The 19,325-nt window shown below is 36.3% G+C and overlaps 1 protein-coding gene across 1 annotated transcript; it reads right to left on the reverse strand.

The window, feature by feature from the left end:
* Window positions 1–1,257: 1,257 nt before the first annotated feature.
* LOC112571737 (structural maintenance of chromosomes protein 1A-like) lies at window positions 1,258–19,165 on the reverse strand. The gene is made up of 28 exons (XM_025250981.1): window positions 18,893–19,165; window positions 18,539–18,615; window positions 16,332–16,478; window positions 15,788–15,936; window positions 14,874–15,042; window positions 14,359–14,571; window positions 14,104–14,189; window positions 13,714–13,762; window positions 13,350–13,466; window positions 13,008–13,222; window positions 12,649–12,784; window positions 12,178–12,255; window positions 11,826–12,037; window positions 11,424–11,586; window positions 9,859–9,917; window positions 9,393–9,588; window positions 8,654–8,719; window positions 8,307–8,440; window positions 7,615–7,736; window positions 7,352–7,437; window positions 6,558–6,776; window positions 6,082–6,276; window positions 5,472–5,584; window positions 5,070–5,238; window positions 4,512–4,690; window positions 4,251–4,320; window positions 3,845–3,955; window positions 1,258–3,468 (listed from the first exon to the last, which is right to left on the reverse strand). The coding sequence occupies exons 1-28, from the start codon at window positions 19,002–19,004 to the stop codon at window positions 3,367–3,369; spliced, it is 3,744 nt and encodes a 1,247-aa protein (XP_025106766.1). The 5' UTR covers window positions 19,005–19,165; the 3' UTR covers window positions 1,258–3,366.
* Between the last annotated feature and the right edge of the window lie 160 nt (window positions 19,166–19,325).

Here is a 19,325-nt window from a genome sequence, read left to right on the forward strand (position 1 = left end):
CCAAGCTTTCCCCATGATGAGTACAATGCTGCTATTTAGAGAACCATACGCAGCAACACCACAGGATCATCTTTGGTAACACACAGGTATATACATATATGATATCTGAGGAACCTCGACTGATTTAAGCTGTACGTGTCCGCTTCTTGTAAAGTGGATGCTTAATCTCATGTACAGGTTACTCGGTTACTGCTGTGTGCCGAACACTTGTAAAATAATTATCAAGTATGTAATGTGTGCTAGGAATTGCTGACGTTTATGCAGGGATTAGGTTTTAGTAATGTATTTTTAGCTTGCAGGTGTAACTAAATCCACCTAAAATTTCCAGACCTTTGTGTGAGACATGAACACGATAAGGTATGCGTTAATGATGTAAATTTATCCCTCTGCAAATTAGATCATCTAATTCACGTTAAAACACACTTTTGGAAATAAAGAAGGGTACGTACTTTAAGTACAACAAAATTATAGTACACCCGACGTGTAAGAGCTATATAAGTATATATACTTTTAATTAGAAATTCTCCTCGGGAACTTTTCTTGTTCCCTGGAACAAAAAACAAAGCAGACTGATTGTCGTTAGGGCTTTAGAAGCCCTATGGTTCGCAAATCAGGTTGAGGTGCGTGTTGTTAAACAATAAGTGAAAGCGTTACCCGGATATCATCATTCAGCTGTTTGCGCTGACGTAAGACTGGTACAATGTTAATATTTAGAGGACCGAGTTATACCTGTGGTATTCCGGTCAGTCCCAAGGATGTCATCATCTGTTGATGTCAGTCGTGAATGCCGGGGAGGAAGTTTTCAAGTTCCGTCTGAAAACCCACACATTTCAGCAATACCTTGTGTGACGAACTCTTCCGATCACTACTCTTTGCCCATGTTTGGCATTGTGTAGCATTACCCTGTTGTTTAATGTTTCATTGAGCTGTCAGTTGGTTTGGAGGACTGTGAGTACAGTGTACTGAGCTCGCATTTACATGGGGAAGATATACAAGTTCTCCTCTTCCTTGTCCAGCCAGGTTTTACAGTGGAAAGCGTTTTGAGCTTCTGATACTACTGGTCACAGTTAATCAAAATAATCATCTGTCTCTGAAATCTTATCAAAAACAGCCGAAGTAAAACCACGATGTTCAATCACCTTCAATATACACACGCACTTTTCTAGACGTAAAGGCTATCCTTCATATCAACATTACAGATCTCTCGTAGACACACATACCATTATTTTCTCACATCATTCTGCACGCAGTCAGAAGAAACATTAACAGTTATTTATTGTGATAGATATCTCACAAAACCATGCTCACAATAAACTCGCTGACCAGGTGCAGATATGAACAATGAAAAAAAAAAAAAAGTATAAAACAACCATATGTAAACAGAAAGCAATTTGTATCAGACATGACAGCCTTACTTTCATGAATTATTGCAAGAGTAAAACCTAGTTCTTAGAAAAGAGTATGTAGGAAAAATTGTTGTCACCTTTTAAAAACAAGTCTATTAATTTTTGTGTTAGTTTCTATCCAAGAACATGTGATGAAGTTAATACATCTTAATGGGGAATCATTTCTTCACAAAGATGAGACAGGGAAAATGAAACAAAACATTATTGCATGTTTACAAAATAAAACACGTTTATGCACCCAACTTAAAAATATTAAATGCTCCACAATGAAGCCCCCTTTCAAACTGTCTTGCAGGTGATACCAACATGATGCAACCAGGAGGAAATATAATCAGGTACGGACATGGTGGACACACTATAGCCTGGGTTTGTTTTTAAAGTAAAAGGTATGCAGGAAGACAAGTATAGGTGCCTGTCTGCAAACAACTGCCATTTACTTACAATGAGATTAAAACAAAGGGCAGTGTTTAACAACTATTTCTTTTCATCCGAAGAGGACATTTGTTGTGGAGATTGCAGCAGAGGATGTGGTAAAACAAAGGGAGACTACAGAATACACTTTTTAAAATTTGCATTAAACAATTCCCTAGAAGAGGATGAAAAGGGGGCAAACTGCCAAGACTTTTGTATAAACTACAAAGAGACACTGTTCTGCTGCCCATGATCAAACAGCACATGAGTACAAAAGGTGATTACGTCACACATGATTACACACAGACACAAGTGAGGTCACATATGTTTATAATTTTACTAGGCAATTGGTAAAAGGTAGGTTTTGAAAGATACTTTGCTTGTTATATATAAAAAATTTTGAAGGTAAATACAAAAGAAAAACTTTTATTGCAAAAGAATCAATGTGTGCATTCACAAGTAGAATTCAATCCACACAGGAAACTGTAGCTGCAACAGCAATGGAAATGGCAAAAACAAAGCAAACAAACCACACACAAAGAAAAGAAAGGAGGATATACTTCTTACATGAAGCCAACCTTGGACCTTTCTGGATCACAGTCCGCAATCCAATAGAAAATCTGTGAGGGAGGTGACTATCAACATGACATGAACATAGGTGATGCGACATCAATGACAGACAACCCTAACAGTGGCATAATGACAGCAATAACAACAGAAATTGTGATATTTAACATGAAACATTCACACATATATTTAATGATTACCTCATGAATAACTAGATCAGCAAACAACAGCATTGTTTACATGGGTACTATGCAAGGTCTAAGACAGCATCAATTTCAAGACATCATAGTCATATTGTATTACATGCAAGTGGCAGATTGAACGATATTAAAAGCTGCCTTTCCTTGTTAAAATATTCTTATATACGTATGTGTTTAACACTCGCATATGCACATACACACACACTCTCTCTCTCTTTCTTGCCAAAATTTAAAAACAACTTGTTCTTTGGGGTAATTCAGACAAAAATAACTGATACTTTCAATATGTTCTAAAATAAGCCAAATCTTCACAAAAATATGATGGATTCAATGACCGTTGAATTTTTCAATTCTGATCTAACGCAAATGTATAGCAACCACATACTGTTTCTGAGGAAAACAAGGACTCATATTTGTTACTTTGGTCAGCCACCATTTAAAAAAAATAAAGATAATCCCTCCAAACCAAGGGGAAAAGGGTAAAACAACATGAAAGTACTAAAATGATTTTAAAAAAATGAAATATACCCTTAAAAATGTACAAAATGAACTGGGCAGATTTCACTTTTACATTAATAATCACAATTTATATCTTCTGAAATTCAAAATGCAAAACATGGCAGTCACATGCTTACAATGCATGCACCTACAGAAAAATGACTGACAGCACTCTCTGAACTATGAAGAGCCTCTGAACAATACATTCTCCAAGTGCATTCCGCAAAAAAAAAAAATTAAAAAATTGGGGTGGGGTAGGGTGATGGTGGTATCGGTGATAAAGTCTATCGCATATAGCTGTGCTCATCTCTGTCTTCATCTGCATGTGGGTCAGGATATTCTGTGAGATCCAATGTCAGACTCTGGCTGATTACACAGTCTCCTTGCTGCACAGAGCAAACAGAATTTGAGTCACCTTAGTTTCACACCCACATTTCATGCTAGGTGAATGCATGTGAATGTACCCCTGTTTCCATGTGGTGAATGTTTTGTATAATGTAAATGTGCATCACAGACAGACAGACAAGTTTACAAATGGTAATTATGAAATGCTTGTTAATGTTCAAAATTTACTACAAATCTCAATTTTAGAGTTGTCCCCAACTATAAAGCAATTTGTGAAAAAATATGATACTGGCTTATTTTTGCCATCTTTCTATGTGTTATTTGGAAAGATGACAGGTGACCTTTGTAACAGCCTGATACTGGGGACATGCAAAATCTCTTCGATACAATGAAAGAAAGCTTAATCCCATTACTGACCTCTGGATAAATGCCAATAAGTGCATCAGCTCTGTTGTAGAACTCTTCTTTGAGAGAGATCACAATGCATTGAAACTGACTCTCGGCTTGCTCTCTGATATAAGCTGCAACCTAGAGCCGAATTTAAATGTAAAATGACAACTTTAAGGAGATTCAAGCACGACAGTATGACATGGTCCATGATGGCAAGAACAGGCATGACTAAAATCTCAATCAAATATGGCAAACAACAAAGACAACAAAGGCATTAGAACCTGCTCAGTGGCCTGTCAGCTCAGCGTAATCAGCTTGCCTCCACACACGGAAGATTTATAAATTCTCCTCCGCTTCCCAGCAGGGACCAATGCATGCCATGTTTAAATATGTTGTTCGGAAAACTTAAATTGATAGCATTAATAGTATTTACCTTTCCGATGTTGGTGTTATCTAATGCAGCATCAATCTCATCCAAAACAAAGAAAGGAGCTGGCTGGTAGCTAGAATAACAACAATAATAATAAAATTAGTTGTTTACCTGACATTCAAGGTTTCTTAACTCTTTTTTATACAGTTTATACATGCAGATGTGAATATCTTAATAGAGCTTAATTGCATAAATTTATCCATACTGAGATCAACTAGGCCTCCTTCCCCAACACATCCTCAGTCTTCATGTCAGACCTCATACCTGTGAATCGCAAAGAGCAAGGCCAGGGCTGCCACAGTTTTCTCTCCACCAGACAAGTTATCCATTGGTCGGAATCGCTTGCCTGGAGCCACACAGTTGTAGTTGACACCATCCAGGTACGGTTCTTCTGGGTTCTCTGGGCCCAGGAAAGCCTGTGCACTCTGGTTTCTGGCAAGAGACTGTAAACACCCCAAAGATAGTTAGCTTGGACTAACTGCAAATTAATGATTTCTTCTAATGAATGAACAAACAAATGAATCAAAAAAAGTTTTATGACAAGCAGAGAATAAAGGCCACATCACATTAAATGTTTATCTTCCACTGCTCCAAGGACCACCCAACATAGTTTATCAGATATGATAGCTGTCCATGTATTGCACAATCAAAATGTTTTATCTGCTTGCTAACTTAACATGTATTTAAGGAAAAAATTCCTAGTTTTGTCTACAATCATCAAGTGTATCTCATACAATTTAAAAAAAAAACAACAAAAAACTATGCCATCCAGGATAATAGCAAAAGAGGGCTTTCACAAAGTTCGGTAAAAATCGGTCTCACTTTGTAAATGTCATCAATACGAGTTGCAACATGATCAAAGCAGTGCATGAAGCGATCATAGCGTTCCTTTCGGATTTTCTCAAACACTTGTTTTGCCTTCTTTGCTCTTCGCCGGGCATTTTCAAATTCTTCTGATGTTTCTTGAAACCGCTCTTTCACTCCATCTAGCCTGAAAACAAAGTTGTCAATCTTTCATATTTTATTCTTCAAGTTCATTCTGTACATATGCTGATTCATGGTATTGTAAAGGTGGCTCCCAAGTCATTAAAATTATGATAGGAAGGTGACTGATCAAAACAAGCTATTTATAATTTAATTCCAGTCTGTGCAAAATTTCTTTCTTTAATAATTATGGTAAAAAGTGTGATGGTAAACATCATGCTATAAAAACAAAGAACCCACTTTTCCATTGCACGCAGATTAGGAGCCTGTATGCGCTGGAGTTGTGCCTGTTTGTCGGAAACCACCTTTGACAGCTGTTCCTGAGACTTTTTAACATCTTGTGGTTCCTCTAGCTAAAAGGAAAAAAATTGTTTTGTACTGATTAGATAACAGGAGAAAAACACTGTTTGGTGTACATATGCATGCATATGAGACATGGAAACAATCTCTAATGTAGCCACCACCCTAATTCTTCATACCCTACCCACCAACCAACACCCACTTCTATTGGTTAACTCCTTCAGTCATTATTCTTTGATCTCACCTTGATAAGCATGCATCTGTGCAACATTCTATGTCCATTTGTCATTCTGCACTTTAACACAGCCATGGCAAACATGCCTTCAAACTTTTTATCTGCAAGCCACAGCTGATTAAAATACATCGGCCTTAATGGCATCGTTGGTACAATCAAAAAGACCAAGTACTAGTACAAACAGCAATAGTCAAATTAGCAAAAGAAATTAATTCATATCCATTTGGTGATTTCTGGCTCATTCAGAATGGCGAACACGCATATTCACTTTTCAATTTTTTTTTCAATGCTTCAGAAAAAGCTTAGCTTCTTCACCTCTTTGTAGTCATCTAAGAGCAGACTATAGTCGATGAGGATTTGTGCCTCCCGCTCATACATGGCCCGAGTTCCCTGAGTACTTGTGCTGTCAGTTGGGGTTTCTTGAGAGCCGTCTACAGCACTGGAGGTTTCCACCTCTCTGCTGATGTCATCCATGGTGCCTTGTCGCATAGGCAGCTTGATCCCTTCCATCTACACAGTGGAAAATACTGACACTTGTTTTCTTTGTGCAATCAGTAATACCATCAAAAGAAAACCATATCCAGTAAGCATGTATCATGCTAATTTCCAATTTATGGAGCAAATATATTAATAAACCATAATTATTACCAATAATTGTCATACACTATCTTATAGACACACTCCCACACACCTCTTACATGGACATACAGCTACCTACCCACTATTTTTTCAATACCCTATCTACCAACACACATCATCTTAATTAAAAAAAAAACAACCCTGAGCCATACTTTGCAGCTCTTGAGTAGGCTGTGCCTGTCAGCTCGTTTCTGCTCCAGTTTGGTTTCGCATGATGTGATGCCTTTCTGCATGGCTGCTATCTCCTTCTGTTGTGCTGAAAGACGCTTTCGAATCTCACCGATCTCAACTTCCATATCATCTATCTGGGACTTGAGGGTCAGCCGCTGCTGTTTCAACCTCTCTTGTGTCTGCATTTCGGAGTCAATCACCTGTTCATGTCAACAGATATCACACAGCATTTAGCTTTTTCTGGATCATTTTGGAGTCAATCATTTGTTCCATATCAAGAGAAATCACACAACGCTTAGCTTTTGCATGATCCCTAAAATTGGCCATTCAGGAACTGTTGAAGTGAATTCCTTCACCACAGAAATTTAGTCTTATGACTTGCACATGGACTACTGTCTCTAACATGAGCTACCTATTTCAATAAGGTTTAAAAATTGTGAAACATTTGCCCACAGCAAGTTCTTACTACCATCTTTTTCCTTATACATACATTACATTTTAATCTATGGTGATCATTAAGCCACTAAGTGTATTAGACCTGCCAACTTTGCACTGGTTAATCAAGCTTCCACATAAGATTTTAACCAGTGCTGCACCTACTACCTCAGCACTACTTGACATTTGGCCAATGGCTCAATCAATTTAACATACACCACTCACAAGCATACAAAGGGGGACATATGAAACTGAAATGGCATGCTGGTACGAAAACTAATCTTTGAGGGGTAATCTTAGCAGGTACTAAGTAAAATGCCATATCACAGCGAACACTTACACTCATATGTCTGTTCTCTTCTGCTTTCACTCGCTCTAGTTCTTTTTCATCGTTCTGCACTGTCTTCTCCCACTTTAGAACAGTCTCTGCACATGAACAATAACGAATAAGGCATCACTGAAAAATAAATTATAGACAAATCACCAACAGTAATTATTTATATATAACAGGTTTGATATCATCAGCAAATGACCACTGGTGTCATAATGGACCCAATCATCAGATCTATACCTCTTAATCAAAAAGTCTGCTAAAATACGCACCCCATGTGTCGCTGGACCGCTCACACTCTATCTGGTTCTGAAGTTTGAATTTCTGGTTCTCAAAGTCAAGTCTCTTCTTAGCACGATCTTGTTGTGCTCTCAACTCACGCTCCTCATAATGCCTATGTACAAGATTAACAAGGCTTCATTAGTCTATTGTTCATCACTAGGATTTCACCACCTTAATTGCATTATATCAACTGGAACTTGTCTTGGATCATAAAGCCTTAATTTTAACTAGAGACAAATACCCCATGGTCAAATACATCACCTGATCATGCATTCTTTAAGTATAAGCATAAATAAAGTACTTGAATCCTGCAAGTCAAAAAACAGGACCACTAATCATTTTTATTGTATGCAGTATCAAAAGTCATCCAGGCATAACTGTAAAATGTCGATCAAATGGCAAGAGTGTATATATATATAACACTTAGAATTATAAAACCTAATTAATTTAGCATTTTGATCAACCAGCAGGAAATGGATTAAATTACACAACACTCATATAATTACTAGATATTAATATTGTTTGTTTTACCTATTAGATCTAGAGATTAATAATTTTTATGCAATTATCAATAATATTAAAAAATCTTCATAAAAGAGTATGATCAGATCATATGGCTTTAAAAGAAAAGAAAAAAAAACCAACAAAAGAACTTCTCTAAAAGTCATTCAAGCACACTCACCTGATATTTGGGACACCGATCATCATGCAGAATTCAGCAAACACTTCATCCTCCACACGATTCATCTTGTCTTTCAAATGACGCAGCTCATCACCTCGCTGAGACATCTTTTGGTCAAGCTCCTCCATGCGGGGCTTCACAAATTACGATTTCATTAACAATTTTGACTTCGTTAACAGGCAGAACTCCCCAACAAATGTTTTTCGCACTCAGAAAGTTGCTAGAAAAGGTATGCACTCAAAAAAAGCTCTTTCCTCCATTAAGGATGCACCCCCTCCTCCCATTCCCAAACATCCACACACACACATCATCATCGGAGTATCCAGATAAGAAAAATACAAACTCACATCAAAGGCCTGCAGCATTTCCATGTACATGTTCAGGTCTTTCTGGTTTTGATTAAGATGTTTCTTCTGAAAAAAATTAACCCACATGTCCAACATTCAGAACTGTTCTTAACAAAAAATTTTGTACAAACAGAACTTGGTTTTTAAAAGTTTTCTTTTTGGGTGGGGGGAGTAGGAGTTAAACTCAGCCTGAAACACTTCCCTCCTCAGGGTAACCTGCCGGTCCCAAGCATGGATGAAGGAAGAGGGATGGGGGTGGGATTAGCAACCCCACCCTGTTAAATTAAAAAACCCTGCTATAGAAACTGCAACACAAACTTGCGTGGTGTAATTGTGGACCTATGCTCCCCTGGGGGCGCAAAAGGAATAAGAGGAAGGAGGAGTTAAACTGGATGGGGAAAGGAAGGAAAAAGGGTGCTAGTAGCATTATTTTACTAGGTAAACTATTTTTGAATGAAGTTACATCCCTTCAGACATAAGCATGGTGATTTTGAATCTGATACTGTGTTGTGAAATGACACTGAATATACCTTTGGATTTACAAGAAAATGATGATTTATAAGGGATTGAGGGAAAACTGTTTCTGCTTACTTTATTTAAAATTTTGATTTGTCTTCTTTTCATGTTTAGGTAATGTATTCATGATTTATTTTTAAAAAAGCCACGTGAAATTCATGCATATATATATATAGGTAACAACATGAAGGTCCAAGTCCAAGAACCAATGGATTAAACTCACAGTTGTTTCCAGGTCATTCTGCGAGTATTTGAGACGAGTCTCCAATCCTTTGATCTGAGATCGCACTGTATTCAATTCACTCTCCTTGCGCTGCTTCTTTATCACCTCCTTACGCTCCTCCATTAGTTTTTCTTTCCGGGCCTTCAACTGGTTTAACATTTTTTCATCCCACCGTCTAGCCTTAGCTCTCAGATCACTGAACAGTTACAAAGATTAACATATTTAAAACAAGTAATAAAAAAAATTAATAAAAATAGGAAACTTATTGTGTCTGAGAATGATGCATATAGATAACTTTAAAAAAAAATTACATAGACTAGTCACATTAGCAATCAAAACTTTTAAGACATGACAGATGTGTGCAACAGAGGAATAGATAAGGATCATCACTCCTATGGGTGTTGCAATGTAAATGACACGATGAAGAAATGAGTAAATAACTGTAAGCACTGCTTAATGCACATACCTGGCACCACCTGAAATTACACCAGACTTTTGGAAAAGAGTGCCATCCAAAGCTACTGACTGGATTTAAAAAAAAAAGAAAAGAAAAGAAATAAGTCTTCTGAAAAAGAGAACTCATGTTTATTTCAAATTAAATAAAAAATAATTAAAAATGTCATGCCAGGAAGAAAGTACTAAAAAAAACCACATAAAGTGTTTAGTGTTTTTACTTTCTTTGAGACTTATTTGATAACATGTGAATAGGAAATAATGATATTAATTATCAAAATCTGACTCCTGGACAACGAGCTAGCACGTGGCTAATGTTTGAGAAGCTCTGGTGGTCAAGTCAGAAACTACCCCCAGGCAGCAAAAATTTTGAACCAACAAATAAAAACTAGGAGGTTGAAAGGGCATGTCATCTTAAAGTCTCGAAAAATCTAGAGTAAAAATTCTATTTCTATTTTGACATCACCACAAGATATGACCATTGGAGAACAGATATTAGGAGGGAAGCCAAACAAGCCTCTTGCTTATCATGTTGCAGCAAACTGGAGCCAAAGAAGCAGTATGCAGGTCTCTAAAATAAAACCTGTTAAAGGCTTAATCAGACTGCCAGCCATCAGAGGACAAGCTATCAAATAAAGCAATACTGATAAGGTATGATAGTAGATGTGAGCACAAAATGTGTGCAATCATCTGCACATGACATAAGCATGAGGTTTGTGGTGAAAGATTTAAGCATGCATTTTTGATCGCAGCTTTGATCAAGTTAGAAATGTTCTGAGAACCCCTTCCATGTCTGACATGAAGGTAGGAGATCAGCAAAGCATATCTGAGCAATGTAAATAAAGGCCTCAAAATGGGTTCTAAATTGCAATGGGTCCCACCATTTGAAGGGTAGCTAGGCTTGTATTATCAAGATTTTCTACAGCCAGTACAGCAGATGACATCCATCAAAAAGTATTGGGTGTAATAGGGTATGTAGAACCATCATCTCAGACAAAGTGGCAAAGCTTAAAGCACAAGGTGCTCAGAGATCTGTCCTTAGGCTCAACGGGAAAATAACTTTCACCATTACCTTTTAAAATCCTAACAAAAGTTCATGCTACTCTAGCTTAAAGGTAGGTCAAGGCCCTGGCCAGATTAAGCAACAGGCCAGTCTTGAAAGTTATCCTTTCTTCTTTCATCAAGCATGGACAACATACTCAACCAAAAGCTCAACAAATTTATGTTAAAATTCATAGGTAGGACATTCTTGCAATGTTGTACAATTTTTAGATAATATTCTTGGGAATGCTTCCTTCTAGTTGTGTAAACGATAAAAACTGCTTGCCAGTACTGAAGCCCAGCAGTTTTCAATGTCAGATAGGCAGGCAATAGTCATTTCATAAAAGAAACACACAACTTATTTTTACTGCATGCTGAGTACAGTTTAAAAAAACTGATGAAAATTACCTCAATGAGAACAATGTGCATTCTCAACCAAATTGTTGTTTTGTGAGCATTGCCACACTGTAAATTAGACTTTTGATATGTTACCTCAGATTAGTTAAGAACATTTAGACATCCATATGGCCAACCTACCTTGTGCCTCTCTGGTCCACCAAATGCTACTCTTCGAGCATCTTCCACAGTTTCACAAACCAGGGCATTGCCGCAGGCAAACAGAAGTGCCTTTTTGATGACTGGGGGATCATATCGGATGACATCGATAACCAGCTTCACATTTTTGGGCTCACGAATATCTCTGGTAACAGAAACAATTATAAATATTTGCTGGGTAGAAAACCAATCATATGCTCACAAACAAACATTATATGTTTAATCAGACATACAGTTGTATCCCATGGCTAATAACTTTTTTTCAAATGTAGAAAGTGAGCAAGCTCTATCAGTCGTTCACTCTCACTCATTTGCTCTCTCCCTTACACTCACACACACCGCTAAAATCTATACGCACAATAAATCAGGCTAAAAAAAAAGTACCTGAGCTTTTCATTTACACTTCGAACATCAAGGTAATCAAGGGGCAAAAAGGTCTCAGGCTCTATGCGCTGCTCCTTCATGTATTGGATGCAATCCTTAGCAGTTTTTTCTGAGTCACACACAATGGCATCCATGTATTTACCCAGTACCTTGGTAATGGCCACCTGATACCGCTTGTGGCTGGGCTCGCACAAGTCAATAAGTCTGCCATGCTGGATGACACACATGAAATGACACAGGTTACTGGAACCTTTCAAACATGCTGCAGATAATATGGAGCATGGAAACAAAAAACATGTTCAATACACATTCATTCAAAAAGAATTTGAAAACAAAGATAAACTGCACACACCACTCCTGGGAAAAGACGTTTGAGATTTTCCAAAAGTTCTGCTTTCTTCATAGCACGAGCAGACTCATGTTTATCAACCTGCAAAACAAAAGAGAAACATTTTGATGGATTTCCAGGACCATCGGGCATACCCATGTTTAGGAATAGCTCATATAACAAACTTTGAGATGACCTAAACAAATCATTAACAATAAACAGCATTAACTTTGTTATTGAAACTTATGATAGATCATTTTACTTAAATATGTTCCAGCATAAAACCATCTGCTTATCTTACCAGCAGATAACTCTCTGATACCAAAAGACAAGATATACAAATCTCCATCTTGTCACACTCTCTATCAGTATCATGCACAAAGTATCCTTCATGAAAGAATAATTTTGGTTTTACTGGCTTATGAGGCTAGTTCTCTTCAAATAGCCGTGCAAGAGTAAGGAACAGAAAGGCAATCAAATGCCCAAAATGTTCACCTTGGCCTCTCCCAGCTGTTCCTGAATACTGGTCAACTCGGCATCAATCTCTTCTAGCCGACCACTCGCAGCCCCAACCTCGCTACCCAATTCCTTTTCACCTTCCTTTTGTTCCTGCAGGGCCAATGTACTGGACCTAAAGCATACAATGCAAACTTTAGCTTTAACACACCTGATATGGGTTAAAAAAAACAACAACAAAACAAACCCAACAGAATTGCTCCCATTTTTTCAATCTTTACAATAAAACATTATAATTCTTATGATTTATAAGTGATTAATCTTCTCTACTTCTTATGATGTTATAAATAAGCAGAAATATGCTTCAATAAGTAGAAGTATCCACAATAACCACCTACTTGATGTACTCCTGTAGCTTTTCCACACGCTTTTTATTTTCTTCCATCTCATGCTCCTTCTGTTTGATCTTGGCCATCAGCTCGTTCTTTTTCCTAACTTCATTGTCATATCGATCTTGATCAGATTTTTGTTCCCGGTTGATAGACTCTAGTTCCTGCAAGTATTTAGCTGCACGACGGCCTGCCTCTTCCTTCAGTCTGTTGTACTGTTGTACCTACAGAAGGCCATACAAAACATGTTTAATCTAAATAGAAGGCCCCTGGCATGATAAAATAAATAAAGAGACTGACAGCAAACAGCATAAAGTTAAAACTGCATAGGACTATGAGAGAGAATGTTACCTGACTCTCCTCCAGCTGTAGAGATCGGCCCTGTGATTGTGATTCTTCCTCCATGCGCTCCTCAAATTCCTGTCGTAGATGCTCCACTTCTTCCAGCTCTCTCTCCATCTCTTTGATCTAAAGACACACCCTCACTGTTTATACCATAACCTCAAATATCAAAATAGACTCATTTCTCAAAGTAAAATGACCAACAATCTTTCAATGAAAAGAAATAATAAAAAAAACCCCAAAGAAGTCATCAAGGAAATGATGTCCCAAGGAATGCATTACTAATTTTCAAACGTATCCTTAAGCAAAAGAAAGAATATTCTTCAGTTTTTAAATTATATGTATTGGAAAAGTGTTCAACATCTACACTTACAATCTGCTCGTGGTTTTCATGCTTCTTTCTTCCTTGCTTTAAAGATCGCCTGCAAAAAATACCTTTAGTTTGACTAAACTTAGATGATCCATGTGCTTGTGTCTTGAAACATGACTGTGCATATAAATACAAATAAAAAACGCAGGATTTCAGCAAAGACGGCATTACAGAAGAAATGTCAGTTTAAGCAAGAACAACGAATCTTAAATATACTGTTTTCAATAGACATGAAGCTCATGTCAAAAGTAGTACAAAATTATTGCTAAACTTTCAAAACCCTGAAAATAATAGGCATTTGTTACTCTTGTATCACTCAGCAATGCATAATATTAAATATAATACAAGTAGTACACACATAAACTGATACAGGTAGTTTGTATTGTTACTCACCTTGAATTTTCCACCTTTCTTTGCATGTGGGTTGTCTTCTCTTTAGCTTTAATGTACAGAGGTCTCTTTTTGTTTAGTTCCACTTCCTGTTGCCCAAGGGTAAACATATTTATGATAAAATTTGCTAAAAGCAGTTAAAGATAAAGAATTATGCAATTGCATGAAAAAAACCATCCCTTTTATCCTACAACATATAATATTTCTACAGGCAATGTACATCTCCCCCTTCCATGCATGGTAATAATATTTACTTACCGACTCTTTTATCTGCTGGTCAATCTTTGTGTACTCGCGGCTGATCTTTCCCTGCTCTCGTTTCTTTTCTTTGATCTCTTCTTCAATGCGGTCTCGCTTTTTAGTCTCCTTATCAAGCAGGTTATTTTTCTTGTTTAGCTCCTCTACGATTTCATCAATCTCACGTTCATTGTGGTACAGTTTAAACAGTTGTAAATGCAGCTGACTCTCAGCCTAAATGAAGATATCAAAAGACAAATGAGCTTAAAAGCATTAATTACTAACAGAATCCTGCATGCACACACCATAAATAATTTTTAAAAGTAATCACTTAAAGTGACAAAATGTTGTTTTCTTTTCAGGAAAGAAATTTAAACACTTTATTGCTAATAATTGTTGTTTTTGTACATCCAGTAATACTTATTCCAGATTTCCCATTTTACCTGACAAAATTCACATTTTTCTATAGAATACCATTATTTATACTTATAAATACAATTTGCATTGTGCAGACTACAAAAACTTAAGGAGCTTACCAGCTCTATATTTAACCGCTGGTATTTTTCTGCTTCTTCTTTTTCCAGCTTTGCCTCTTTTTTCTGCGCAGCAATACCTTTCTTCTTATGGTAATTAAACTGAGTGTCCTCCTCAGCCTTTAACATTTCAGTTCGTGCCCCTTCATACTCTTCCTTAAGTTCCCCTGACCTTAGTGACAATAATAAGAAAATGTTTCATTCACAATATTACTAATGTCTTTTGGAATACTTATGTTGAACATATATATGTTAATTTTTTTAGACATTGGAAGTTCACATTTGCTGTATTTAATGCTTAGTCCAAAACGAGACAATAATTTTAAAGATAGTTTAAAGTTTAGAAGTGATAGACATGTATAATAAACCTGAATTCCTATATCAAACACAGGAAGGGAAGAAAACGCTGAATCGGCTTGCTTGAATTCCACCAAAGATATTTACAAAGTGGGGAAAGCAAAAATGAACTCGATACTGAATCTTTATAAAGATTGCGAACATCAAACAATTTTATGCTCAAAGAATACCTCTGGGTGCAACTTACACAATTTTTTTACATTTTTGCTGCAAAACAGCATATTTCTCTTTCTAAAACATGATTAAATTTCCAGGCACAAAAGGCTTTTTTAGCTAAAGGTAAATAATTCAAAGAAAGCCTGGATCAGATATAATAAGTCCAACTTTTCATATAAGAACAAAAGCTAATTTAAGTCTTAAATAATCATACATCATAAAGTAACAACATCAAATGTAACTGTAAGCTTTATCAACAATCTTAACAGAGTGTGAACCACAACTACAGTTTTCACAGAGTGTGGACTACAACTACAGTTTTCACACAACCTTTGGTCGCTGCATATCAATGCAATAGAAGTCAGAATTATGCAGTACATTTTCCTTGATATGGGAGCTAATACCTGCTAATTTCCTCAAACATGGCTGTTCTTTCCTTTGCATTTTTCATAGCAATGCTCTCAACAGTACCCTGGAAGACAAGGAAGTTTTTGGACTTGACTAAGACTCCAATCTTCTCAAGCTCTGCAGCATACTGGCTGATGGATACCACCTGTTCGTATTTACAAGTCAGAGAAAACAAAGATTAATGCTTATTTCTGTTCATTTAGGGGACTACAGAAAATATCTAAAGGTAAACAATGATAGAAAATGCTTAGCTTTGTGATAACATCAACTGACTATCAAAGAAATGTTGGACCACAACACAGGACAATACTCTCTATTAATCCCAGAAAAGGATTAGACAGCTGAACATCAGAAATCAACAGGAAAGCTATTATTGTTACTGTTGTCATTTTCTTAAACTGTCACATATACAGTAAGTGCCTTCTAAAGAAATTTGAGACTTCTTAAATTTTCCTAAACCTCCCAAATCAAACAGGTGCTACAATTTCCTTTCCCAAGAAATTTAAAGTTAAATGTAGGTGTGTCTGCACACATTATTACCTTTCCATTAACTCGGTGTTCTGAAGCATTGCCAATGATAGATCGAGTGAAGTGGACTTCATGATCACTGTCTGTTTCAGCATATACAGCAGTCACTGATGCAGAATTTGCAGCTGGTTTGCCGACTGGGGCTCCATGAATAAGATCCTGTAAACAAAAATACTATGACAGTGCTGCACCCAGATAATGATACTGTAAAAATCACCGACAACAAACATACTCATTTGTTTTAAGTATATGCACATCATTTACAACCTTACCAGTGTGAACCTGCTGTGCCCTAAATCAAACAATGACAATATTTCTCAAAACAATGTTACAGAGCAGGACACAGTTGATCATTAGAACAATATAAGAATTATAATTTTTATATTTATTAAATGTTTTGCCATTTGCAGCTGCATAATATATAAATATTGTCAGTAAATACTGCTACTTTCCCACATTTTCATTTGTTTTATACATTAAGACTTTAAACATATGTACATAAATTGTATACAAAAGGTTTTGCTGATTTTGTTGTTGTTACCACTTCTGATGCCTAGGTAAATGCTGTTTTTAAATACTGTTATATGAAGCAATAATGGGTAACTGCCAGAAATCAGAGGTTACTCTTTCATGAAAGGGCCTGTATTTATTTATGCTATTTTTATGTCACTGATTTCTTTTTTAGGAAATATCAATGCACAGCTTTTTTCCAATTTGTGAGATGATGTCATGGATGTTTAGGAAATACTAGATGCATCTCACAACTATCTGATGCCCATGAACAATTAGAAAAACTTTTCCCAGTGGGAACTTTGTGGTATTTAAAAATCCATCGTAAATAATTTGAAATCAATGTGTCATTCTGTGTGAGATGGTCTGTTAAAGGGTACATAAGCAATCTGCTTTAATTCCACCCCCACCCGGCACCATTTTTGTCAATACCATCTCTAGAACTATACTGCCAAGGCTTCATCTTAGGTAGAACCATCATATCCTGCAGCTAGAGGATGTAGGATGTTAAGAATTCTAGTAGAAAGAAAGTGATAAGCTGCAGTCAGATTTTCTTTACTGTCACATATACTCTGTGAACAGAAAAATTCTGGGAAACAAGGTATGATAACAAAAGTTTCAAAAAGGCACAAAAATACTATTTAAAAATAACATGGCCCAGTCAGGAATCAGTTGTAGCTTACATTACTTTATATACAATGAAAAATTTTAAGCATAACTGGCATTCCCCTCACCCCAACAAAAAAAAAAACAACAAAAAACACTTGTCTCCACACATCTTTTGTAACATGCCACATATCAAAATAACATTCTTATGTGAAATAAAGAGCACAAATCATATAGTATGGGTGTCAGCATGGTGATATTTGTTCTTGTTGTTTTTATGAAGTTAATCCATGCTATTTGTTTAATGGTTTCTTCTACAATTTGAACATTAATATACCAGTCTTGTTAATTGAATTGGTCTCATAACCAAAGACTGCTCAAAATTTGCACCTATTGCATGTTTGCAGAAACATATTGCATTTCAGCTAATGAATAGGACCTCATACCTGGTTTTCATCATCAGGCTAAAGGAAGTCAGAAATATAAGCTTCTGGTTGCTACAAGTTAGAGTTACCTAATTAAAACATTAAAAAATAAAACATTACATTTGGAAATATGATGCTGCATGTTGTTAATTTATAGCATACCTGAATTATGATTAAAGTATATTCCACTTGTGTGATGGAAGTCATGGCACACTTTAAGATAATATTTATATTAACATAAAAACCTGTAATAATAGCAGAGGTGATATAAAAATAAGAAATATATGCAATCACCTGTAATCTACACACCCAATTCTGAAAACACCCACACCCACACATGAGTGAGAGCGTTTGAAAAAATAACTGATAAATGCTCGTCAATATTTCAGCAACAAGTCTATGTGTCATCATGTAGATGAGTTAAATCTGGAGATTAAAAGTAGATTGGAATAGAACACATGTATATAGCGTTTTTTGAGGGCTTTCAAATGGGATGCATTGCTGAGTAGGTGGCATCTTTATGTATACTTTATAACCATCTAGTTACGAAGACCCTCCCTAAAGATAGTTACTGATGCAGAATAGGGTTAATGTAAAACTCTATATAAAGACATGTAATATTAGAAATAACACATACAGAGGAGTGGCGACTGCAGAAAGTGAATAAAACAAAGTTACCGGCAGTCTCTTTGAACGAAGATTTGAGGTCTTCTCTCCCAATACAAAACTGATTGCGTCCATCAAATTGGATTTGCCTGAACAAACGAATTTTATATAAAATAAATTGAATGACACTATTTTCTCACTTTTAGACGGATATACTATATACAAAATTACGTTAAATTGGATTTTTTAAAAAATCATCTTCAAATGTTGGCTTAGTAACCACACTAGAAGATAGTGATTCTTTAGAGATCAACCTCACTTGCAAGTCAAACACAAGTGCAGTTCCAAGATATAAAAGTTATGTTAACAAAACAAAATTTCGCTCAGAGCATCAATACATTTAAGAACGAGATTTAAAACGCATACCAGATCCATTTGGTCCGATGATTGCTGTGAAACGCTTAAAAGGGCCGATGGTTTGGCGTCCTCGGTAAGATTTGAAATTTTCAACCTCGATGTATTTGAGATATCCAGGCATAATGCATATATTTCCAGACACGATTTCCTACAATTTCCGGTCTTTTTGCTCAATGGTAAAAGGTTATCTTCCCTACTTAGCACAAAACTTTAATCATACCAGCAAAACATTTTACCGCGATAATGTCAGTGTTGATATCTCGTATTCTCACGCGAGAACATTCATGCCGGGGAAAACGTGACAGGGGACTCGATTTGTCGAAACTTAATTTTACAAGAATTTATACTTGTTACATCGCAATATTTTTCAGATTATATTTTAAATTTAACTGAATACAGTTCATTACAAAATCTTTAATGTTTATTTAGACCAATCAATAAT

The sequence above is a fragment of the Pomacea canaliculata genome, linkage group LG9, assembly GCF_003073045.1.
Source record: "Pomacea canaliculata isolate SZHN2017 linkage group LG9, ASM307304v1, whole genome shotgun sequence".
Classification (NCBI taxonomy): Eukaryota; Metazoa; Mollusca; class Gastropoda; order Architaenioglossa; family Ampullariidae; genus Pomacea; species Pomacea canaliculata.

Excerpts from the sequence above, each read along its gene's own strand:
- LOC112571737 (XM_025250981.1), bottom strand. The coding sequence starts at position 19,004 with ATGCCTGGATATCTCAAATACATCGAGGTTGAAAATTTCAAATCTTAC. Across the intron at positions 16,479-18,538 it reads TTCGTTCAAAGAGACTGCCG|GATCTTATTCATGGAGCCCC; the intron begins GTAACTTTGTTT and ends TTTTGTTTACAG. Across the intron at positions 15,043-15,787 it reads ATGTTTGAGGAAATTAGCAG|GTCAGGGGAACTTAAGGAAG; the intron begins GTATTAGCTCCC and ends ATTGTCACTAAG.